Here is a 26,793-nt window from a genome sequence, read left to right on the forward strand (position 1 = left end):
AGTTTGGACTTTCAACATTGGTCATTGGCCACCACTGAGGTCCACTTAATGGAGAAAAATCCTGGAATGCTTTCCTGAAAAACCTTAATTTTTGCACCCAGAGCAGTGGGCAGCCATTTTTGCTGCGGCACCCGGGGATGTAGTTAGGGGTTCTGTGCCTTCCTCAAGGGTCTCACCTCAGTCGTGGTATTGAGGGTGGAAGAGAGGGCTGGACATTCACTCCCCCCACTCACAATCGCTGCTGGTATGCAGACTTAAACCCGCAAGCTTTGGGTTACAAGTCAGACTCTCTAACCACTAGGCCATGACTGAAGGTAATGTAGAGTTTTTATCAGACAACTCTTTTTCTCAGAATTGCGAGACAAAAAAAGTCAGAATTGTGTGATATAAACACAACTGTGAGTTATACAGTCATATAAACTTGCAATTGCGAGAAATAAAGTCAGAGTTGCGAGATAAAAACTTGCAATTGTGACTTTATCACAAATGCGAGTTTGTATCTCACAGTTCTGACTTTTTTCTCAAAATTTTAAACTTTCTCAGAATTGAGATATAAACTCACAATTGCAAATTACAAAGTCAAATTCTGTGAGGAAAAACGAGAAATGTTCTCAGAATTTCAAGTTTATATCTCAGAATTTATACTTTATAACTCGCAATTGCTTAAAGAATTGCAAGATATAAACTCTAAGAGAATTCTGAGAATATTTTTTTTTCCCACTCCGAGTTGAGAGTTTAAATCTCACAATTCTACGTTTTTTTTCTTGCAATTGCAAGTTTATATCACGCAATAATGAGTTTGTAACTTGCAACTGAGAAAAAAGTCTGAACTCTGAATGGAATGAGAATGTATACATTTTTCTTATTTCGTGCTTAACTCCAGTAATTTTAAATGTTGTACCATGCATGAGATACTGCAAAGTGTATGTTTACACAGGAAAACAATTAAAAAAAAACATGTTTGGTGTGAATGGCCTCTAACAGATGAGCCCAACCCTCTTTTACAGATTCAAAAATGTCACTTTAGAACTTGAAACATTGCTTCAATGAAAGCTTACACCATGTCTACACCGGAGGCAAGTGGCACAGCACGACATGACAAATCCCAGACAGTAAACTGATGCCTCATTCTAATAATGACATACTGACACAAAGTTCAAATGATTTGCAACGGTCGCTTGTCGCATCCAGTACAGACAGACTCAAGCTGTTGTGTTGTGGTCACACCTGGTGTAGAGACAGTGCTATTGTATTACTGTATTTAAAAAAGCTCAATGTATTATGTAGATTAGAGTATTAAGAGAGAGAGAGATGGACTGAGCGAGTGTGATTACCTGCATCTGATACAGCATTCATTCTTCAGATCAATCTCATATTTACAATTAAACATTTGTTTGAATGTCTGCTGAGGAAAGCGATATCTTTATCGTATTATCCTTTCATCTGTTAAGGGTGATTTCCGATGACAGCGCTGCTCAGTGCATTTTTTGGCTGAGTCTTACAAGCTGTTGCTGAAAGTAAAAATAACTTCCTTGTTTACAACCCTGTTTCAGTCTCTTTCAATATAAATGTCCTTACAACTGACTCACTTACAAAAAAAATCCACTTCTCATTACCAAATATTAATAAATACTATTTATTATCCATATACGGCCGAATCACAGCCGGGCTGATATATAGCTCACATATAAAATGCGCTTTGTAAAGAAAAACAAAAGTCAGTGACTTTCCCTCTTAACCAGTGAATGATTTATTACAAAACAGCATCAGACAAACAGTTATAACATTAAAAAATATTTATAAAAAGTATTATTATTATTATTTTTTTTACAAACACATACCAATAATCAATCTTGACAATTCTGGAAAAATGGAAGAAAGCATCAGCACATCAGGATATAGATGATGGATTTCCAGTGCCACGAAGCTCTAGTGTGAATACATCGTCTGAATACGACACGACAAACACTTCATCCACTAAAGTCTGTGATTACAGAGGGATAAAATGTCACAACGGGGTCTGCATAACATAAAGCTTTTAATAACATTACTGTAATTCAAAGGCTTGGTTATACTGGCCCGTTAAACACATATTGCACTCAGGATGCCATGCCAACGTGTACGGTGTATTCACTTAACATGCAGCATGCAATCGGTCAGCTGACAGGCAGAAAAATACAGCCTATTAAAATGGACACAATTCCGTCTTGCTTACGATTACAGCAGCCCGATTAAAAAAGTTACAGCGAGGTCGCAATTAACAATAAACCTCAAATAAAACCGACTTGTCATGTGCTGTCCTACAAATAAAATCCTGACTGACTGACAACATCCAATTGCACCTTCTCATGCAATAAAAATACTGTCTTATTAGATTCAAATAACGACATATTCAACTTAGAAAAAGTGTTTTGGAAGAGAGTCATGCTTATGAACACAAAAACATCCAGTCTGACGTTTGCAACGACATCACACCGAACTTTAAAACCGCAAACTAGCTAAAACCTCCACCCACTGACTTCAGTTCAGTTAAAAACAGGCCATACAGATCCCCTCGCACAGTAGAAATTCAAATATATATATATATAAAAAATGTAAACATTATTCCAAGTACAAAAGCTTGTGAGGACTTCCGACAGGCCAACGTTCCATGGAAAACTTGTGATGCTGTGGTTTGTGCACACGTGAGTAAGTTCCAGTTAGTAGGTGTGACTGCATGCTTTACTACTTTAGAGGTGTCTGTGAGCCCGTTCATCTTAGCACCTATGAACTTTTTTTAGACTGCAAGTAAACAACATGCAAAGCTAGGTGAAAAAAAATTGGAATAATATTTAAGGAAAACTAAAGACATGCAAAAAATAATTGTGGGAGCTGAAAATGCACCGTAAAGAGATACGCAAAAATAAAAATTCTGTCATTAATTACTCATCCCCATGTTATTGCAAACCCGTAAGACCTTCGTTCATCTTTGGAACACAAATGAAGATGTTTTTGATGAAATCCGAGAGCTTTCTGACCCTGCGTAGACAGCAATGCAACAAACACTCAAGGCCCAGAAAGGTAATAAGGACATTGTTAAAACAGTCCATGTGACATCAGCGGTTCAACCGTAATGTTAAGAAACTATGAAAATACTTTGTGTGCAAAGAAAAACAAAAATAATGACTTAGTTCAACAATTTCTTCTATTCTGTGTCCTCGACGTGCGTTCACGAGAGTACCACAATGTGTTCTGACATAGAACCCAGTCGTGATACTCTCGTGAACGCATGACAGACACAGAAGAAAAAAAAAAAAGGTTTTTAGAATAAAGTCATTATTTTTGTTTTCTAGTTGCTTGCCGTCTATCTGTCGGATTTCATCAAAAATATCTTCATTTGTGTTCTGAAGATGGACGAAGGTCTTACGGGTTTGGAAACAACATGAGAGTGAGTAATTAATGACAGAATGTTCATTTTTGGGTAACTATCCCTTTAATATTTAATGGATGTTGTTTGGATTTTGGATGTTCATCCAGAAATGAAAACTCTGTCATCATTTACTCACTGCCACGTTTTTCCCCAAACTTGTATGAGTTTTTTACTTCTGCTGAACACAAAAGAAGATATTTTGAAGAATGTGGGTAACCAAATGGTTGTTGGTCCCCATTGACTTCCATAGTGTGAAAGGGAAAAAAACACTAAGGAAATTAATGGGGACTAGAAACTGTTTTCAGAATATCATCTTTCGTGTTCAGCATAAGAAAGAAACTCATACAGGTTTGGAATGACTTGAGGGTGAGTAAATTACAACAGAATTAAAAACAACCTTAAAATTATCTTAAAAAACAAACAAAAAAATGGTAAAATACAGTTAAAGTCAAAAGTTTACATATACCTTGGAGAATCTGCAAAATGTTAATTATCATACAAAATGCATGTTATTTTTTGTTTAGTACTGACCTGAATAAGATACTTCACATAAAATATGTTTACATATAGTAAGAGAAAATAATAGATGAATTTATAAAAATGACCCTGTTCAAAAGTTGATTCTTGATACAGTTACCTGAAAACTTCTGAACGGAATGAGAATGCATAGATTTTTCTTATTTTGTCAAAATATTATATATATATATATATATTTCATTTAGTACTGTCCTTCAGAAGTTACAGAAGATACTTAAATGTTTTCCAGAAGCCAAGAAAGTGAAATTTACCCTGATCTTCAAATTCAAAAGTTTTCACCCCCCCAGCTCTTAATGCATAGTGTTTCCTTCTGGAGCATCGGTGAGCGTTTGAACCTTCTGTAATAGTCGCATGAGTCCCTCAGTTGTCCTCAGTGTGAAAAGATAAATCTCAAAATCATACAGTCATTGTTGGAAAGGGTTCAAATACACAAAAATGCTGAAAAAACAGAATTTGTGGGACCTAATTTGTTCAGGACAAACAAGGGACTCATGAACTACTATGACCAAACAAAAACACAGTATTAAGAATCAGGTGCATGTAAACCTTTATAAATTCAACTATTATTTTCTCTTGTGGTCTATATGTAAACTAATTTCATGTGAAATATCTCATTCAGATCAGTACTAAAAAATATAACATGCATTTTGCATGATCCCTCTTATTTTGGTAAAACAATTAACATTTTGCAAATCTGCAAGGTGTATGTTAACGACTTCAACGGTATATCCGTTTCAATGCACAAATTCAAACAATACACCTTGACCAACACACACCACATGTCAAGGTACTTGAAAAAAAGTTTCCACAGTTGAAACCTTTTCCTTCACACGTATCATTTCAAACGCTCTGAGATGGTGAAATAATACATGAAAGGGGCACATGCCAACTCCACTTAAACTCGTAGCTTTAAAAAAAAAAAAAAAAAAAAAAAAAAAAAAAAAAAAATCACACAAAGTTGGTGCAAAAATGAAAAGCTCTCAAAGGATGAAATGATTTTGAAGCATTTGCACATTTTCATAGAAAAATCAAGCTTCCCTCGACAGGTTCACAGAAGGTGAGAAAAATGTTGTAGCAACCGTTGAGTTTCTTTTTTGGCCAACAGTACGTCTCCAGTGTACTTATAAATAAAAAAGCTTAAATATTTCCCTGCATAAGACTAGCTTACTTCCATTTACGCGCTAATAAAATACTCCGCTCGGTAATTACGCGCGGCAACAAACATCTCAGCGGGTGCGTTGAGAAGCCTGCGGCTATGTAACAGTCTTCAGTCGTTTATCTCTCCTTCAGTTTGCTTTTTTCTGGACTCGGTTTCGCCGCATCTGCGATTGTCTCGGCGTCTTCTTTGTCAGCTCGATTCGGAATACGCAACGCGTTTTCCTCAACCTCTTCCTCGTCTTCATCCGAGCAAAGCCTCCAGTCATCCGCTTCCTCGCTTTCTGATCCCTGCACGGCGATTTGGGGAACCAGCGGATTCCTCCTCGCCATGCACTCCTCTTCCGACTGCGTTTCGCCCATCATCTGCTTGGGCCTTGCGCCAGCGGACGTGGCCGACTGAGCGGGTATCTGCGGAGCCCTGTCGTCTGGTTCATCAAAGCTCACTTCCTGCACGGCTTCTTGCTTCTTAAAGGAATCTCGGCGCTCGGAGAGATTCAGCTTGCGCATTACAACAATCTGCTCCATGCGTTCTCCAGGCCAGTCCCTCAATCTCTGGGCGCACAGGTACCCGCCCAGCCTGCCGTGATCCGCCGTATAGGTCGCACCGCAGGCCACTTCCACCTCTCCGTCTCCCGGGACGTCCACCTCGCAGTGTGGGACCTCCAGCGTGTGTCTGCGGGTTGCGTGAGGCTTTTTGTCTGCGAAAAGAGCACCCGAGAGTTTCTCCGCAGACTGGACTCTCTTCAGCAGAGGGGAACGTGGAGGTTCTGCACTTCGGGGTCGGACCACGTGCCGAATGATGGTGGGGGGCGAGAGGGTCTTGCCGTGGAAGGAGTGGAGGGTTTTGGAGATGCTGGGTAGGGGAGAGGGGGAGCGCTGAGGGGACAGGGCCTGTGGCGAGGAGGTGCAGGCTAGAGGCGAGGGCGGGATACTGCTGGTTGACTTTCGTCTCCCCACTTTAGTGTAGCGCTGGTTGCTGAGTTTAGAGCCGAGGCCGTGCAGAGAGCTGGGCCGCATTTGGACCGCTGGTGAACTCGGAGAGCTGGAGCATGGAGAGGCGTTCTGGGGCAGGCTGGCATCTGAACGGATGACAAATGTTTGTAACAATATAAACTCGTGTTCAACAAACTTTCTAGCATTTTTCTAATAAAATAAGTGAACCAGAAATAGTGCAGAATCTTGGACATTTTCTCAATTTATAATATAGAATTATTCAATAAAAATAACTTAAAACATTAAGAAAACAAACAAAAAAAAAGAAATAAATATTTAAATATTAATGCAAGTTTATTTCCAGGATTAAATAAAAAATGCATAATACAATAACCATTATACATAAATTATAATTAATTATTGTAATTTTCTAATTTATAAGTGCACTGGAAATCAAGCAGAATCTTAAAATTTTACCTATATGTAGAAAAATGTAAAAAATAAAACAAAAAATAAAATTAATAATAATTATAATATATATATATATTATATATATACACACACACACACACACACACACACACACACACACACACACACACACACACATACATACACAACAGTTCGTTCTGGTTCTCAAATCTGATTGGTTGAGAACCGTGAGATATTCTACTGGTATCGCCACAGGAATATTTACATTTCTTTAAATAAATATTTAAGAAAATATTTTGTCATTTTTTTTATTAAAAAATAAGTGACCTAGAAATAGTGCAAAATCTTAAATAGCTCCTCAATTTACAAAACATACAATATTTCCTGGTTGAAATAAAACTTAAATATTTTGCATATATCACTATAAGTAAAATTTACATTTCTTGAAAGAAATACAAGTATTTTTGCCATTTTCTAATTGATTAAGTGATCTAGAAATAGTTAAAGAGTTATTAATGTTCCATATTGTGTTAAAGTCAGGTCATACCGGTGGTGTGGTCGGGAACGGGGCTCCGGCAGGGTGTGGTGGGTCCGGAGGACAGGCTGTGGGTGGGAGATCCCGGCAGACTCTCGCTGGAGGACACTGAGTGATGCAGGCCAGAGGAGAAACTGCGGCTACTGTGCATGACTGTGCTCTGTTTGGACAATTTCTTCAGCATGTTGCGCCTCCTGAGAGAATACCACACATTGTTCAGATTAACAACAAACAAAAAAAAAAAAACATCAGCCAGTAACCATGCCTACTAAGCTGTCAAAGGATATTAAATACTTTCTGCTGAGTAAACAGTGTAAAATAAATGTTAATTCAATTTCAGCAATTATATGTGCATCTAATTTGCATTCATTCAATTGTATTATGTATGCAGAGGCATTATACACTACCAATCAAAAGTTTTGAACAGTAAGATTTTTTATGTTTTTAAAGAAGTATCTTCTGCCCACCAAGCCTTTATTTATTTGATACAAAGTACAGCAAAAACAATACAATTTTTCTAATATTTTTATGATTTTAAATGTTTTCTATTTGAATACATTTTAAAATTTCTGTGATCAAAGCTGAAATTTCAGCATCATTACTCCAGTCTTCAGCGTCACATGATTTTAATATGCTGATTTGCTGTTCAATTATTATCAATATTTAAAAAAGCTGAGTACATTTTTTTCACAATCCAAAGATCAGCATGTATCTTATACTTTATTTACCAAGGATGCTTTAAATTGATTAAAAGTGATGAAAAGGACATTTATAATGTTACAAAAGATTTCTATTTCAAATAAATGCTGTTTTTCTAACCAAAGAAACCTGAAAAAAATTCTACTCAGCTGTTTTCAACATAATAATAATAATAATAATAATAATAAATGTTTTTTGAGCAGCAAATTTAGAATATCAAAGATTTCTGAAGGTTCGTGTGAAATCTTTGAAATCACAGGAATAGATGACATTTTTAAATATATTCAAACAGAAACAGTTACTTTATATAGTAAAAATATTTCCCAATATTACTGTTTTTGCTGTACTTTGGATCAAATAAATGCAGTCTTGGCGAGCAGAAGAGGCTTCTTTTAAAAACATTAAAAATCTTACTTTTCAAAAACTTTTGACTGGCAGTGTATATTGCATTGTCCATGTAATATGAGAGCTTAAAAATGAGTTCTCCTGACCGGTCCTGGCTGTCCTTCCATTTGCTCCTCTTAGTGCGGCGGGCCATCTTTCCTTTACAGCTGCGCTTGCGTGCTGGCCCAACTTTAATAGAAGTGTCCTCCAGCGCGATAGTCTGCAGCGACACCTGGTTACCGCTCTGTGTATTAAGAGGACAAACATGAACACAAAAGCAATCTTTGCCTTCTCACATTTTATAGCAAACCAATTTATCTTTTAACTTATCTAATAATCTTGCAGTTACTAGTTGGAATTCAATTTTGACAAAAAAATAAAAAAATTTATTAGTAATAATGCAACTTGAACTACCAAGAACAAAATATACGTGACCCTGGACCTGGACACAAAACCAGTCTGAAGTAGCACGGGTATATTTATAGCAATAGCCAACAATACATTGTATGGGTCAAAATGATCAATTTTTCTTTTATGCCGAAAATCATTAGGATATTAAGTTCATGTTCCATTAAGATATTTGGTAAATTTCCTACCGTAAATATATCAAAACCTAATTTTTGATTAGTGATATGCATCGCTAAGAACTTCATTTGGACAACTTGAACAGATTTTTTTTTTGCAACCTCAGATTCCAGATTTTCAAATAGCTGCATCTCAGCCAAATGTTGTCCTATCCTAACGAGAAATACATAATCTGAAAACTGAATAAATAAGCTTTTCATTTGCGTATGAATATCAATTTCAGAAAATTGACACTTATGACTTTATATATATATATATATATATATATAAATATAAAAGTTCGTTTCAAAGTTCAAATAAAAAACCCTATATGATGCAATAAACATTACATCAATTAACTCATTAGCTTTGTCAAAATCTTAAATAAAATTTAATATTACTTAGTTATATGCAAAAATGTTTTCAAAACATTTTTTATAAAGACATTTAACAAAATATTTTTTTGCCATTTTCTAATTGGATAAGTGACCTAGAAATGGTGCTGAATAGAAATATACTTTCCATTTTATAATTAAAAAATATGAATTAAAAAAATAAATATTTAAATATTTCTACTCGTCAGGTTTAAATAAAAACCTGCATATAACTACACAAAAAAATAAAAAACAATAATATGTGACCCTGGACCACAAAACCAGTCATAAGGTTAAATTTGACAAAACGATTTATACATCATATGAAAGCTCAATAAATAAGCTTTCTATTGATGTATGGTTTGTTAGGATAGGACAATATTTGGCCGAGATACATCTATTTGAAATCAGAAATCTGAGGATGCAAAAAAATCAAAAAGACTGAGAAAATCACCTTTAAAGTTGTCCAAATTAGGTTCTTAATGCATATTACAAACCAAAAATTACATTTTTATATGTTTACAGTAGGAATTTTACAAAAAATCATCATGGAACACGAACTTTACTTAATTTCTTAATGATTTTTGGCATAAAAGAAAAATCAAAAATTTTGACCCATGCAATGCATTTTTGGCTATTGCTACAAATATACCCCAGCGACTTAAGACTGGTTTTGTGGTCCAGGGTCACATATATATATATTTTTTTTCTTTTTGCCACTTTCAATTATGAAATTAATAAATAAATAGTGCCAAATCTTAAACAGTTCCTAATTTTTCAATATAAAGAATTTTTTTAAATAAAAATTAAAGAAATATATATAAAAGAAAATATTATTTGCATTAACAAGCCTTAAAGGGACAGTTCACCCAAAAATAAAAATTACCCCTTGATCTATCCTTGATTTATTAAGCCATCCTAGGTGTATATGACTTTCTTCTTTCAAAAGAAATCAATTAGAGTTATATAAAAAATATGTCTTGGCTCTTCCAGCCTTTTTAATGGCAGTGAATGGCTGTTGAGATTTTGAAGCTGACAAAAACTGCATCCATCCATCATAAAAAGTGCTCCACGCGACATTGAAGGGTTAATAAAGGACATCTGAAGTGAATTGATGCGATAGTGTATGAAAAATATCCATATTTAAAACTTTATAAACCATAATCTTTAGCTTCTGCTAACTGTCGTACGCACGTTCACGAAAGAGGATGACGTATGCAAAAGTGCAGAGAAGAGAGCAAAACAAAACATGGATGAATATGGACATTTTTCACACACAAACGCATCGATTCACTTCAGAAATCCTTTATTAACCCACTGGAGCAATGTGGAGTACTTTTTATGATGGATGAATGCTGTTTTTTGGACTTCAAAATCTCAACAGCCATTCACTGCCATTATAAAGTTTGGAAGAGCCAAGACATTTTTTAATATAACTTCAATTGCATTCGTCTGAAAGAAGAAAGTCATATACACTTAGGACAGCTTAAGGGTGATTCTCATTTCTGGGTGAACTATGTCTTTAACCTTGGTAAAAATCACTGTAAAGCTTCAATTATGGGTTTTGAAGTGGTCGTTTTCTGTGAAATTCTTCAAACGACAATGTCTATGATCTACTTTGAATGGTTCAGTGAATCCCAGCATGCTTCTGTTCAAATACCTTCAAAAGCAGCTCCATCATCTCTGTGTGCACTAGACCCTGCACAGACTCTCCATTCACATGAGTGATCAAATCACCTGCTCGCAGTCCAGCCTCATGGGCAGGGCTGCTCTCCTCCACACCCTGACAGAAAGAGCAAGAAGAAACAGGCCAATAAGCACCTTTAAAGCCTAGTGTTCTAATAAGATGCTTTAGGAGTGAATTCCGCTCACCGAGACCATGTGGTGTATAGTGTAGATGTCGCTGGTCCCCATGTACACTCGAATGGTCTGCAGGGTGAAGCCGTATTTCTTCCCAGAGCTGTGGATGATGATAGGGGGGCGGAGCCTGCTGATGCTGAGTGACAGGTCTCGGTTGGGGGAGGAGTCTCGGGATGACGGGTTCGAGGAAAACGATCGAGGGGAAATAGAGCGCGCCTGCAGGCTGCCACTCCCATCATCTGAGGAAGAGGAAGAAGAGAAAAAGTCACAAAAATAATATAAATGAAGCAAAAACGACAAATTTAAATTTATTTTATCAACGCTGTGTATTGGTGACTATGTTTAGGGTCTGACCTGGCGTGATGATGAGCGAGAGGGTGGACACAGAGGCAGATTTGGGGACTTTGCGTCCTGGCGAGAGTCGCTGTCTGTCGGGCGTATCCAGCTGGTTTCCGAAGCACTGAGGACTCCCTTGTTCCCTTGGTGATGAGTGCTTCGTTCCTGTGCTGTTGCTACGTAGCCGGATTCGTCGCAGGTTGGAGACAACAACTTCAGCTGCAGAATTAAAAGGTTTGCATCAAAACACTACTCTAGTGAATGTAGCACAATGTTATTATATTTAGGTGGACTTTAATATGAACATCGCTAGGAGACACAGTTATAACACATTTAGAGTCAAATACACACTACCAGTCAAAAGTTTTTGGAACAGTAAGTATTTTATTTTAAATATATATTTTTTTGTATTTTAAAATGTCATTTATTCCTGTGTATTCCAGTCTTCAGTGTCACATGATCCTTCAGAAATCATTCTAATATTCTGATTTGCTGTTCAAAAATATTTATTATTATTATTATGTTGTTGAAAACAGCTGAGTAGAATTTTTTCAGGTTTCTTTGATGAATAAAAAAAAAAAAAATCAGAAGAACAGCATTCATCTGAAATAAAAATCTTTTGTAACATTATAAATGTCTTTATCATCACTTTTGATCAATTTAAAGCATCCTTGCTAAATAAAAGTATTACTTTATATTAGGGCTGTCAATCGATTATTTTTTATTTATTTTTTTAATCGCGATTAATCGCATGGTTGTCATGAGTTAACTCGCGATTAATCGCACATTTTTATCTGTTGTAAATGTTCCTTTAAATTAATACTTTTTAAAGTTTTTAATACTCTAATCAACATTGGCATGGACAAATGCTTTAAGCAAATATGTGTTTATTATTAGTGAAACCATACTCCACATAGAAGATGAAGACTGGACATGTTTCAGAGGTCATAGATGTTTTTCAAATAACTTGTTCATGTCTATTCGACACATGGGGGAAAAAAAGAACATAGAAATACCAGGTTCCCATTACTTCTCTTTCTTTGCACTGAGCAATTTACTTACACAAGCCTGTTTATATTATTTGCAGGACAGGGCAGCTCACTTCTTCTGAACATGCAAAATGTACATTTATTATTACATTTGTTTGCCTCTTGGTGCCCACATACAGTAAATCGATGCAGCCAAGTTCTCAACAAAACTGTTTCCATTGTTGTAATTTAGTATTTCTGTTATCAGACAACCAAAGTAATATGAAATAATAACTGAAAAAAAAAACCTTGATCATTATGATCATGATTCAATCACTGAAAATAATAATTTACAGGCATCTGGACATGAGTCACTATTCCCTGCATTATTATCGTTGTTTTTAACTTCCTGTTTGAATGCCTTCACGATCCTTTGACTTTTTAGGAGTTTACCCGTTTAAAGTTATGTGATCCCAAAAAACTGCTTCTTTTATTTTTTAAGGTATTGTTTTCGTTATTCGAGAGCCTGGTCTCATGAAAATGTGCACTAGCACCATTTTCTGTTTCTATTTGGCGTGCTATTAATAAGCTGAAATTAACTTTGGCGTGCATATGATATGCAATTATGCATGTGTTTGACATGCATTTAATACGCCGTTTTCGCTTCCATACTTGTATGTAGCTTTACGCATCAACCCCACAGCACCAATAACGTAGACCGACTCCGCTTGCATTCATTAAATATGGCAGAAGTGCCGGTACGCAAGTACGCAAAAGGATAAAATACAGACGTGCCTGCGTACCGGCCCACTTCAAGCACTGGAAGCAACATAATATCTGGTTTAACTGAAAGCGCTGCTCCTCTGCCGCTCGCTGAACAGAGCAGACGCAGATATAAAGAGAGAGAGATGCGCACGCATTTAGAGACCTCGCGCTCATTCGGCAAAACCGGAGAGCCTCAGAAACTATATTAGGTTTGTCCAATTATGTGTTTATGTATTGTTGCTAGACACTTTTCGCTAGGTTGGCAACATTGTGCATCCATTTCTTTAACTATGGGCTAGGTAGTGGGTCAAACAGAAAATGCGCGCTGCATTAATGGCGCGTTAATTAAATTAGTGCCGTTAAAATGAATTTGCGCTAACGAGTTATTAACACGTTAATTTTGACAGCCCTACTTTATATAATTTCTTATAGAAAAAAAATTGATACTGACTACAAGCTTTTCAATGTTGTAGTGTATAATGTTACAAAAGCTTTTTATTTTAGATAAATGCTGATCTTTGGATCTTTCTGTTCATCAACGAATCCTGAAAAAAAATGTACTCAACTGTTTTTCATATGTAACCCTGGACCACAAAACCAGTCTTAAGCAGAACAGGTATATTTGTAGCAATAGCCAAAAATACATTGTATGGGTCAAAATTACCAATTTTTCTTTTATGCCAAAAATCATTAGGATATCAAGTAAAGATCATGTTCCATGTAGATATTTTGTCAATTTCCTACCGTAAATATAATCACAACTTAATTTTTGATATAGGACAAATTTAAAGGTGATTTTCTCAATATTTAGATTTTTTGGCACCCTCAGATTCCAGATTTTCAAATAGTATCTCGGCCAAATATTATCCTATCCTAACGAGAAATACATTAATGGAAAGCTTATTTATTCATTTTTCAGCTTGTGTAAATATCAGTTTCAGAAAATTTACACTTATGACTGGTTTTGTGGTCCAGGGTCACATATCGATGATAATAATAATATAAAAATGTTTCTTTAATAGCAAATCAGCATATTAGAATGATTTCTGAAGGATCATGTGACACTAAAGACTGCAGTAATGATGCTGAAAATTAAGCTTTGATCACAGAAAAATTACATTTAAAAATATATGCAAACAGAAAAGTGTCATTTTAAATAGTAAAAATATTTCACAATATTACTGCTTTCACTGTATTTTGGATCAAATAAATGCAGGCTTGGTGAGCAAAAGAGACGGTCCAAAAACCTTAGTAGTAGTGTTTAATTATAAAAATTAGAATAATTAAAAAAAACTAAATTCCATTGTTATACTGACAAAGGTATGTTGTTTTTTTTAAACAATATATAGTTGCATGGCTGTTCTCAGGTTACGTTCATTTTGAAAATCTGTGCAGGGCAATAAAGTGATGACAGAACGGCACATTCTCATCTTACCTTCGTCATCTGTAGAGAGGGCGAATCGAGGCATGGCTTCCAGGCTGTGTGTGCTGCTCACCACTAGGGGGCTCACGGCTCGCTCCGGCTGAGAGGAGCTGGAAGAAGTGCGAGGGCGCAGACTGGAAGAAACCAAACACATTTAGAGTGCTGGAAAATAACATCTACAGTGACCGAGCCTCTATCACAATATACATGTGAAATTATATACTATATTATATACAAATGTAATACTACACAGGGTATAATGTTTAAAAGTGCAACCATAGGAAACATTTGCATTAAAAGTGAACCCAAATAATATAAAATAAATTAAAATTACATAAATATAAATAAATAAACTTTATGCGCATTCCTGAGAGTATCCTGACGCATTTGTGTGGTGCTGCTGACGCAGGAGCCGGTGTTCTGACGTAGAACGTCCACCTCTCTTAGTTTATCATCTGTATATTCTGGTTTGAATAAGTAAGGCTGGGCAAAAAATAGCAAATCATTCTACCTTTCGAAATCTACAGACATGTTTACGAAGACAGTGTGCATCTTCTGCTTGTAAACAAAACGTCAGAACCAGCTCCTGCATCACGCAAGCCGAAGACTGACGGAAGAGACGAAATTGCTCATTATTTGTGTTTTCATCGCACAAAAAAAAAGAAAAAAAAAAAAGGATTTTTGTAGCTTCATAACACTATTTTAACATTGTCCTTACTACTTTTCTGGACCTTGAATTTGGTAGTTGCATTGTTGTCTATGCAGAGTCAGAAAGTTCTCGGAATTCATCAAAAATATCTTAATTTGTGTTCTGAAGATGAAGGTCTTACAGGTTTGGAACGACATGAGGGTAAGTAATTAATAACAGAATGTTTATTTTTGGGTGAACTAACCCTTTAATATTACAGACATAAAACAACTAAATGTATATCATTTTTACTAGCAAAAAAGCAGTTTGGCCAAAGACACACTACCAGGATTTTTAATGTTTTTTAAAGAAGTCTCTTCTGCTCACCAAGCCTGCATTTATTCGATCCAAAGTACAGCAAAAATATTTTGAAATATTTTTTTCTATTTAAAATGACTGTTTTCTAGTTTAATATATTTTAAAATGTAATTTATTCCTGTGATCAAAGCCATATTTTTAGCATCATTACTCCAGTCTTCAAAGTCACATGATCCTTCAGAAATCATTCTAATATGCTTCTAATATGATTTGCTGTTCAAGAAACATTATTATTATTATTATTATTATTATTATTATTATCAATATTTAAAACACATTTAAAATTGTAGTACTTTTTTCAGGATTCTTTGATGAACAAAGATATAATAAAAGAATATAAAAAAAAGATATATAAAAGAAATAAAATGCTTTTGTAACATTATACACTATATCATTCAAAAGCTTGGAGACAGTAACATTTTCTGGTTTAAATAAATTATAGAAAGTAATAGTTTTATTTAGCAAGGATGCTGTTACAAAAGATTTCTATTTCAGAAAAATGTTGTTCTTCAATTTCTACTCATCAAAAAACCTAAAAAAAAATCTACTCAGCTGTTTTCAACATAATAATAATAATAAAAATAATAATAATAATAATAATAATAATAATAAATGTTTTTAAGCAGCAAATCAGAATGTTTTGTCAGAATTTCTGAAGGATCACTTGACACTAAAGAAGTGTAATCATGCTAAAAATTCAGCTTTGATATCACAGGAATAAATTACATTTTTAAACATTTTCAAATAAAAAATGTATTTTAAATAGTAAAACTATTTCACTCAAAAAATCTTACTGTCCAAAAATGTTTGACTGGTAGAGTAATAAACTGTAAAATCACTTTAAAAACAGTTTAGATACAGGTTTTCCCAAAACAAAAAAAAAAGTTTCATAAAATCAACTTTTTATTTCAGCCTTTAAGTCTAAATTATCATTTATCACATGCATTCAAACAATTACCAATAAATTAAATAAATTTAACAACAAATATCCTGATGTCGTAATCGTTTAGATTTTTTCATAATGCATCTTCTTGTCGATCCTCCGGTTCACAATTACAAACGCAGCGTAAAAATATTTTTGATTTTTGGATTGGTCTAAACAAAAACAGCAGACTGGCTTATTGAAAATGCTAATTAATTCTCTGCCAGAAGATGCCGCTTCCCTGAAGAGCAGAAATAAAGCCGTTTCTCCCCACTAACGTACACAAAGCAGCGCAGCACCTGACTTAGAAATGCGCAGCGTTCACATTTAATCAATTAAATCGTAAACCTTTTGAAGTTTAATAGTCACAGTAAGCTATAAGGCAATTCTTGTTTTTCCGTCCGCAAATTTAAGACCTCTTAAAATCATAATTAAAACTTTTTTGTATTATTTAAGACTTATGGCCTTAAAGGAATAGTTCACCCAAAAATGAAAATTTGATGTTTATCTGCTTACCCCCAGGGCATCCAAGATGTAGGTGACTTTGTTTCTTCAGTAGAACACAAACAAAGATTTTTAACTCAAACTGTTGCGGTCTGTTAGTCATATAATGGCAGTGGATGGGCACCAAACCTTTGAAAGTAAAAAAAAAAAAAAAATCATGCACAGACAAATCCAATTTACACCCCACGGCTCGTGACGATACATTGATGTCCTAAGACATGAAACGATAATTTTTTTGTGAGAAACTGAACAGCATTTATATTATTTTTTACCTTTGTTTTACCTTTATTTTTTACCCACTATACACAGCAATGTCCAACTTTCCTGAGCATAAGCTTTTCATCCGGCTTGTTACATGTGTACACGCTCTGGCGTAGTATACGCATTACGCCGGAAGGAAAAATCTGTGAAAAGTCAACAGTCCCGGATGAGTTTGTGCAAGCAAGCGTAATCTTTTAGCTTTAAATGGGTTTGAACACGTAACGCGCCCGGATGCTGAGCTCGCGCTCAGGACAGATGGACATTGGTGTGTATCAAAGGTAAAAAAAATTATATAAATACTGTTAAGTTTCTCACAAAAAACGATCGTTTTGTGTCTTAGGACATCAATGTATCGTCACGTGCCACAGGGTGGAATTTGGATTTGTTGGTGCATGTATTTTTTTTTACTTTCAAAGGTTTGGTGCCCATTCACTGACATTATATGACTACCAGACTGCAACGGTTTGAATTTAAAATCTTTGTGTTCTACTGAAGAAACAAAGTCACCTACATCTTGGATGCCCTGGGGGTAAGCAGATAAACATCAAATTTTCATTTTTGGGTGAACTATCCCTTTAAGGTTGTACAACTAAATGTAAGACTTTTTAAAGGAAAAGTTCACTTACAGAACAAAAAATTTCAGATAATGCGCTCACCCACTCGTCATCCGAGATGTTTATGTCTTTCTTTCTTCAGTCGTAAAGAAATTATGTTTCTTCAGGAAAACTTTTCGGGATTTCTCTCCATATAATGGACTTTAAAGTTTGAATTTACAAAATACAGTTTTAATGCAGCTTCAAAGGGCTCTAATTGATCCCAGCCAATGAAGGAGGGTTTTATCGAGTAAAAAGGTTGGCCATTTTCTAAACAAATTGACAATTTATATACTTTTTAACCTCAAACGCTTGTCTTGTCTATTCTCTGCGATGCGCATGCAAACTCTGTGTAATCCGGGTCAATACTAAACTCTTACATCGCCGTTTTACCTATTTTTGTAAAGAGTGTTTGATCTTCTTTGCATGTTCACTGTGCATGTTAAAGTTGGAGATTACACAGAGTTTGCATGCACATTACAGAGAATAGACAAGACAAGCATTTGAGGTTAAAAAGTATATAAATTGTCAATTTGTTTAGAAACTGACTCATTGTTTCGCTAGATAAGACACTTCTTCCTCGGCTGGGATCGTTTAGACTAGAGCCTTTTGAAGCTGCATTTAAACTGCATTTTGGAATTCAAACTTGGGGGCACCATTGAAGTCCACTATATGGAGAGAAATTCTGAAATGTTTTCCTCAAAAAACTATTTCTTATCGACTGAAGAAAGCAAGACACGAACATCTTGGATGACAAAGGGGTGAGTACATCATCTGTACATTTTTGTTTTGGAAGTGAACTTCTCCTTTAAGGACCCATGGAAACACTTTAAGTTACATTTGCATGTAATTACACCTCAGTAATGACAGAACTTTTGTTTACGGGTGAACTGATTTCTTTGTTCCTCTATTCGTACCTTGCCCTCTGAGCTGAGAGTCTCTTGTCTCCAGTGGAGGCCTGTCGTTGGATCTCGCCATGCGAGTGAGTGTCCCTCCCATCAGCCCGGTCCTCGATCTCTTCACTGTGACTGCGGTCGGAGGAGAAACTCAGGTTGGACGGGGTGGCCAAGTGCTCTGTGCTGCTGTACACCTACAAAATTATGGATGACAAATGTTAGAGAGAGAAAAAATGGCCAGCGTACAGAAACAAAACCTGGCACTGACCACTGTGCCAACCATGATTCATTTATTAAGTTGGCTTGAGAAATGCTATTAAACTAAATATTATTCTTCTTTTGAGACAAAAATTTCTGACTGCTCCTTCTCCTAGAGCTTTAACTCTACAAACTCCAAACTTAGTCTAGATCTTCAGACTGGTCTGATATGAGTTGCTATATCTTTTCTAACTGGTCGGACTTACGGTTTTCCTAAAAATAACGAATAAAACTGGGAAAAATCCCCATAGACTTACATTGACGAAATGTTCAAATGAGCCAAAACTATTCAAACTCCAACTGTCAAAACTCCCAGAATCCCTTGAGACTCAAACTGCCCTACTATGTACCATTTCTAATACATTTAAACTTATTCAAACTATCTTGCTAATTATGCTAACATGTTAATAACATACTACTCATGCTAGAATCATGTGAACATGCTAGTATCTTGTTAATCATGCTAACAACATGCTAGTAAAATGCTGCTAATGCTAGAAACATGCCAACATGCTAGTAACATGCTAATGGTAATTATGTTGGAAACATGCCAATTATGTTAGAATCATGCTACCAACATGCTAGTAACATGCTAATCATACAAGCAACATGCTAATAACTTGTTAACCATGTTGGAAACATGTCAATTACGTTAGAATCATGCTACCAAAATGCTAGTAACATGCTAATCATGCTAGCAACATGCTAATAACTGGCTAATCATGCTAACAACATGTTAGTAAAATGTTAATTGATAAAAGCATGCTAAAACATGCTAATAACATGCTAGTAACTGACTAATGCTAACATGCTAGTAACATTTTAATCATGTTGGAAACATGCTAATTATGTTTAAAATCATGCATAGAAAAATGCTAGTATCATGCTAATCATGCTAGCAACATGCTAATAACTGGCTAACCATGCTACAAACATGCTAGTAAAATGCTACTGTTAGAAACATGCCAATTATGTTAGAAGAATGACCCCAACATGCTAGTAACATGTTAGTAAAATGTTAATTGATAAAATCATGTTAAAACATGCTAACAACATGCTAATAACATGCTTATGATAAAACCTGCTATCAACATGTTAGTAATTTGCTAATTATGCTAGTAATTGATAGAAACATGCTAGCAACAAACTAGTAACATGCTAATCATGATAAAATCATGTTAGCAAAATGCTAGTAACATGCGACAACATGTTAGTAACTTGCAAATGATGCTAACAACATGCTAGTAACTTACTAATCATGATAACAACATGCTAGTAACATGCTAACCATCCTAGGAACCTGCTAACAACATGCTAGTAAAATGTTAATCATGCTGTAAACATGTTAGCATCATGCTAGTAACTTGCAAATGATGCTAATAATATGTTAGTAACATGCTAATCATGATAAATCACGTTAGCAAAAAAATTGTAACATGCTAATCATGTTAGAAACATGTTAACATGCTAGTAACTTGCAAATGATGCTAACAACATGTTAGTAACATGCTAATCATGTTAGAAACATGCTAGTAACTTGCTTTCTATCCATCTATCCATCTATCTATCTATCTATCTATCTATCTATCTATCTATCTATCTATCTATCTATCCATCTATCTATCCATCTATCTATCAAACTTTAAGGTTTTAAAACTACTTTAAACTTCAAACTATTTCAGACTGAAAGCCGTCAAACATAATCAAAACTTTTTAAACTTTGTAAACTTTCTCAAGCCAACTTAAAGTCTGCCTTGACACTTTTTTATCTAAATGTTAAAATGCTTATGTGGAGCACACAATTATAATAAACAGAACATCTGTGTGTGGATGCTAATATAGTTATATTCATATTTAAGTAAATATAACTTGGTGTGAACAGGCCTTTATTTTAGGTCAGTGGAAGCCTGTTTCGATTTTAGAGCAGAAAATAAAATGGGTAACAAAGTCAGTGAGAAAGCTGCAATTGTCAGATATAAGCAAAAAACATTTCAGTATTATAAGGACCCAACCTTGCTGAAACGATTTGACCAAGAGGAGAAGCGTCGTATTTCTAGGGAAGACTCTTCATCATTAGTTTCTTCATCCTCATCAGAGGCCAAATGATGGTAGCGCTCAGATCGAGCTATGCGGAAGAAAGAAAACAAAGGATTTAGGAGGTAATAGGCAAGTACAACGAAGACATAATAACTGCATCTCAGTGCATAAGCCGCAAGAATGAGCTGACATTTCCAGAGCGTGTCGCTCCAGGCATTTGTGAAGCTCGCAGAATCTCCTCCCTGTGCTGAATTAGTGAGACTCACTGTCAAAATAACTAGTGTCGTCTTCGGCCTCCAGCTGAGGGATGAATTCAGCTTTCTGACGCAGGAGTCCGTTCCAGTCCAGACCGATGAAGAACATATGCTGCTTTACTTCAGGAGTCCCACCTACAAACACACGTGAATTCATCACAACTCTACACAAAGCTGTTGTATGAAATAGATGTAACCCTAAACATTTATTTTGAACTTAAATGTGTTGTCATATTTTTTTCTCTCATTTTATTTTTCAAGAAATGAAATGGCCCTATTTCAGAAGCAAAAAACATTTTAATTCACAACAAAAACAACCTAACAAAATGTGTCTTTTATAAATGTATAAAAAAAATAAATTGACATTATAAATTATTATAATTAATAAAAATGAAAAAAAAAAAAAAAATAGATATAAATTTAAAAAGTAAAACTAATACATTAAAAAAAAAATATATATATATATATATATATATATATAATTTATGAAAATTTAAAAATTAAATATATACAAATTCAAAAATAATTATTGTATTATTTATATATTATTCATACAAGTTATTTATATAAATTCAAAAATATACATTTATAAAAAAAAGTATAATTAAAATATAATTTATAAAAATATATATATCTATAGAAATAAATTAATCATATATTAATGAAAATTGACAAAGTAAATATATACGCATTTAAAAATATATTTTTTTAAAGTTTAAAAATATATAACTTATAAAAAGATAAAATTTATAAAAGTTTAAAAATAAATTACAGAATTTATGAAAATTGTAATTTCTAAAACTGTAAAAATAATAATAAAAAACAATTAATAAAACACAATTTCTAAAAATGTAAATTATAGAACTATGAAATCTGAAAACTTTAATATATACAAACTCTAAATAAAATTGAAATATATATCATTCATATTTAAATTTTTACAGTTTTATACATTCTTAATTTTATTTTGAATTTGTATATAATAAAGTTTTCAGATTATATAGTTATACAATTTACATTTTTATAAATTATAATTTGTTTTATGGATTACCTTTTGTTTTAAATTTTTTATAAATTACAATTTTATTTTGGAATCTGTGTATTTAATTATCCAATTTCATCAATTCTATATATTTTATATATATATTTAACATTTTTATAAACATAAATAAAAAATAAATATAATTTATAAAAATTAAAATAGATAAAACTAAGAAATCTGAAAAGTTAAAACTATACAAATTCAAAATAAAATTGAAATAAAAAAGACAAATTAAATTTATACAAATTCAACAATAAAATGTAAATTGTTTAAAAAAAATTAAATGTATATAGTTTATAAAAAATAATTCACAGAATTATGAAAATTGGAATGAAAATGTATACAAATTCAAAAAATATATAAATGTATAAAAATATATTTCATAAAAAATATTCTAGAATTATTAAAATTAAATTAAACACACAAATTCAAAAATAAAATGTTATTTAGAAAAATAAAAATATACAAAATATAATTTGTAAAAAATAAATAATTATGCGATAATTAATTAAATAATTAAAAACAGCTAAAAATTAGTTAAATCCGTTTTAGTTTTTTGTATAAATAGGACAATAAAAAGATTAAAGTAACTTGATTTCTCATCATGTGACCTCTTGAAAAAAATACTACACTAAAAACAGTTACTTAACAACTCCTATCAACTACAAATAAATGTCAAAGAACCTCTTCCAAGCCTCTCCTGTGGGTTTTGGTTCAGTAATCTTGTGATCAAGTCCTGGGCGTCTACAGGAAGGGCATCATCTCCATCTGGCCAGATAATCTCATCTGCATAAGGAACACAGTGTATCAAATCCTTTTAACGGACATTTCATTTTAAACCTTTTGGCAAAGCTTCCTGATGCTTTTAACGGTATCTGTGTCCAACCAGCTGACAGGACACTTTAAAAACAAATCCATCTGAACTCACCACTCACAACCTGGCCAAAAAGCTCCTCCGGAGTGTCTCCAAAAAACGGCACACATCCCACCAGAAACTCGTAGAGGATGACGCCCATGGCCCACCAGTCCACAGGCTTCCCGTAGCCCTGCCGCAAGATCACTTCCGGAGCGATGTACTCCGGAGTGCCACAAACCTGTGAATACCACAAATAAAACGCATATTAACATCAATAACATCTCTTGAAAAATGTCATACCCAAGGAGTACTGTGTTCTTGCCCACCTGCTTATCAATAAACTCTCTAGTGTCTTTCTCAACGTGGCCCTCGTACAGATTGGTCGTCATGTTCATGAGGCCGATTTTGGACAACCCGAAGTCAGTGAGTTTAATATGTCCCATTGAAGTAATCAACAGGCTGTGAAAGGTTAACAGACCAGGTTAACAACAGATACACTGACATACGGTGGCATAAATGAGAACAGCAGTTCTTTTCTCACTTGTCAGGTTTGAGGTCTCTGTGCACAATGCCGTAACTGTGGAGGTACTCCAGCGCAAGAACTGTCTCCGCAAAGTACATCCTGGTCATTTCCACAGGAAGTGGCCCCATGTTCTTCAGCAGAGTGGCACAGTCTCCACCTGGAGATCATATTAGCACAGACATGTTTATACATGTAAAACTAAATCATTTTACATAAATACAGAATTTGTCTAAAGTCAGAGTTGGAAACGTCTTGAAAAAATGTCTTTTCCCAAAAATATGTATGCAAGTTGTATAATATCTAAGGTCCACAAGTAATTATGCAGTTATTTCTCGTATTTTCAGAAAGTTTTGGAATATTTGTCCTCTCCCCAAATTTGTCACTACGGAAACAGTAATATAAAATGTAATAAGAAGGGTTCATTGACCTATTAAGATTTTGTTCACATCTAAATTTCAAATAAAGCTTTTATAAATAATTTCAATTTCATTTTGAATTAATTTGAATTGAGGTTTTTAGATTAAAGATATATAATTTACATTTTATAAATTATAATTTATGAATAATTTTTATTTTTTATAAATTACAATTTTATTTAATTTTGAATTTGTATATTTAATGATCCAATTTTCATCAATTCTATAATATTTTTTTTATATTTTATATAATTTATATTTGATTTTTTACATTGTATAAAATATACATTAAAAAAACATACAATTTATGAAAATTGACAAATTAAAAAATTATATAGAAATTATATAAAATATAGCTAAATAAAAGTATATAATTATGAAAAGTGGCCAATTAAATGTATACAAATTCAAAAATAAAATGCAAAATTTAGAAAAATTAAAAATATACAAATTCAAAAAACAAATTTAGAAAATGAAATTTAATTTATAAAAAAATATAGATTTATTAAAATCTGAATTTAAATACACAAATTTAAACAATGTTTTTTTTATTAAAAAAAAATATTATAAAATATATAAGTTGAAAAAAAATCAATCAATAAAAAAAAAATCATACATATACATTTAACATTTTAGCTTACCGATATTTTAAATATTATTGAGGGATTCAATAGATAATAGAAGGATCTTTGTAAACATCTAACATTTGAATCCTTAAATGCTTTTTAAATGTTTTTTGGTTGTGGGACAGCAGTTTGCATCAATTCTGTACAATGGCCCATGTAAAATACATGGTACTGTTGTAAACATGCGGCGAAGACTGACAGGAAAGAAAAGAAACTGTTGAATAAAGCTATTTTTTTTTTTCTTTTTTCACATAAATTATTCTCGTAGCTTCATAACATTACAGTTGAACCACTAATGTCACTTAGGCTATTTTATCAGTGTCCTTACTACCTTTCTGGGTCTTGAATGTTTCAGTTGCATTGATGTCTATGCAGAGTCAGAAAACACTCGGATTTCATCAAAAATATCTTAATTTGTGTTCCGAAGAAACGGGTTTGAAACAACATGAGGGTGAGTAATTAAAGACAGAATTTTCAGTTTTGGCCTTACCTTCCACATACTCCATGACCATGCACAGGTGTCTGCGGGTCTCGAAGGAGCAGAACATGCTGACCACAAAGGGGTTCTCTGCAAATGTCAAGATGTCTCGCTCCACAAACACCTGCTGGATCTGGTTCCGCAGAATCAGGTTTTGTCGGTTGATCTTTTTCATCGCAAAACGTTGTCGAGTTTCTTTATGCCTCACCAGATACACAGCCCTGCAGGACAGATGGAGAACATAGCAATGGGATGCTAACGTTATAGGAGCTTCCTGAGCTCCAAGACAGAACACTGATTCTTGAGAGATGGAGTAAGAGATTCTTTGTGATTTCAATGGTTACCAAATTAGTTATTAAAGGGAAAGTTCACCTAAAATGAAAATTCTGCCATCATGTACATACCTTTAAATTTTCCCAGAAGATATTTTGAAGAATGTGGGTAACCAAAGAGTTTCTGGTCCCCATTGACTCACAGTATTTTTTTCCCCATAATATGGAAGTCAATGGGGACCAATAACCATTTGGTTACTCACATGTGTCAAAATATCTTCTTTTGTGATCAGCAAAAAAAAGAAACTCATACCAGTTACAACATACAGTCCCTCCAGTTTTTCGCGATTCTGCGATCGCTGAATTTAATGCAAAATCAACAAAATGTCGCATTTTTTTGCGATCCTGCATAATTTGTCATTTAACCGCAAAATAACCGCAAAAAATGGTTATTCAAATATTTCAATAATAAAAAGATATATATATATATATATATATATATATATATATATATATATAGATATAGATATCTATATAGATATATATATATATATATATCATGTTGATAAAGACGCTGCTCACGTGATGTCTGTGAGCTGTCTGTCTGCAGGGCTCGCAAGATCGATGTCCCGGGGGCTATTGTGTTTTTCAGTCGAGCTACCAAAATGTTTCACTGGCCTGCCGACCCGCTATCGTACAGTAGAGGGCTTCTGTTGTTGCAAATGGAACGCCATAAAAGTTTTGAATTTGTTAAATAGTATAAGAAAAGTCTTAATTATAATTTTAAAAGTCAGTTAGGGACGGAAAGACGAATCACGATAGGGCTGGATAAAACTTCTAAAGGCAATGATGTCATTGAATAAATATGAGCCCTGCACATTTCAAAGTCAAAACGCAGCACTGATGTCTTTAAATGAATGTATCTGAGAAGAACCGACTGTCCTCAGAAACGTGTCGTTGTCATTTTCATTTCATGCTGATAAAACAGCGTTAAAGCTGATTTGTATACAGCCGTTACTAGGGAAACGATAATATTTCAGCGCTCCTAAAGCGCCCCCTTGTGACAGAATTTTTAATTTTAATTTTTTAGATTTTTTTCCAATACATTTTTCAGCTGTTTGTTTTTATGCAGCAAACACATAGGGTTTTTAATGTGCCTTCTAAAAAATCTAAACAATTAAGACAGTAATTTGTTTTAAATATGATAAATTATATACTTGATTTATCCATTTTAATGGTATAAAGGCTGAAATGCCATTGTATAAGATATTGTTTTTGTGTGAATCTGTATCTGAATTATAAATCATGTAATTTTATGACCTAAAATTCTACCTTACATTGTCCAACCCCACTCATTCTGTTCATTTTACTTGTGCAGCTCTTAAAAAGGATCATACATTGCTTTAAATTTATATTAAAAAATTATGCAGATACACTAAAGAGTGAAATAAAATTCCTTCCTTGATATTTGT

The 26,793-nt window shown here is 33.8% G+C and overlaps 1 protein-coding gene across 1 annotated transcript in view; it reads right to left on the reverse strand.

Annotated features, from left to right (window-relative positions):
- Nucleotides 1-1,734: 1,734 nt before the first annotated feature.
- Nucleotides 1,735-26,793, reverse strand: part of mast3b (microtubule associated serine/threonine kinase 3b) — a 50,503-nt gene continuing 25,444 nt past the window's right edge. Inside the window, exons 13-27 of the mRNA XM_073825341.1 lie at nt 25,062-25,270; nt 23,548-23,686; nt 23,333-23,465; nt 23,079-23,244; nt 22,835-22,936; nt 21,121-21,243; nt 20,830-20,942; nt 18,581-18,753; nt 14,390-14,511; nt 11,240-11,440; nt 10,898-11,124; nt 10,686-10,808; nt 8,195-8,331; nt 7,017-7,198; nt 1,735-6,183 (exon numbers count right to left, since the gene is read on the reverse strand). Coding sequence (XP_073681442.1) covers nt 5,222-6,183; nt 7,017-7,198; nt 8,195-8,331; nt 10,686-10,808; nt 10,898-11,124; nt 11,240-11,440; nt 14,390-14,511; nt 18,581-18,753; nt 20,830-20,942; nt 21,121-21,243; nt 22,835-22,936; nt 23,079-23,244; nt 23,333-23,465; nt 23,548-23,686; nt 25,062-25,270 — 3,112 coding nt within the window. The 3' untranslated portion in view covers nt 1,735-5,221. The remainder of the gene's footprint in view (nt 6,184-7,016; nt 7,199-8,194; nt 8,332-10,685; nt 10,809-10,897; nt 11,125-11,239; nt 11,441-14,389; nt 14,512-18,580; nt 18,754-20,829; nt 20,943-21,120; nt 21,244-22,834; nt 22,937-23,078; nt 23,245-23,332; nt 23,466-23,547; nt 23,687-25,061; nt 25,271-26,793) is intronic.

Source organism: Garra rufa, chromosome 20 (assembly GCF_049309525.1).
Source record: "Garra rufa chromosome 20, GarRuf1.0, whole genome shotgun sequence".
Taxonomy (NCBI): Eukaryota; Metazoa; Chordata; class Actinopteri; order Cypriniformes; family Cyprinidae; genus Garra; species Garra rufa.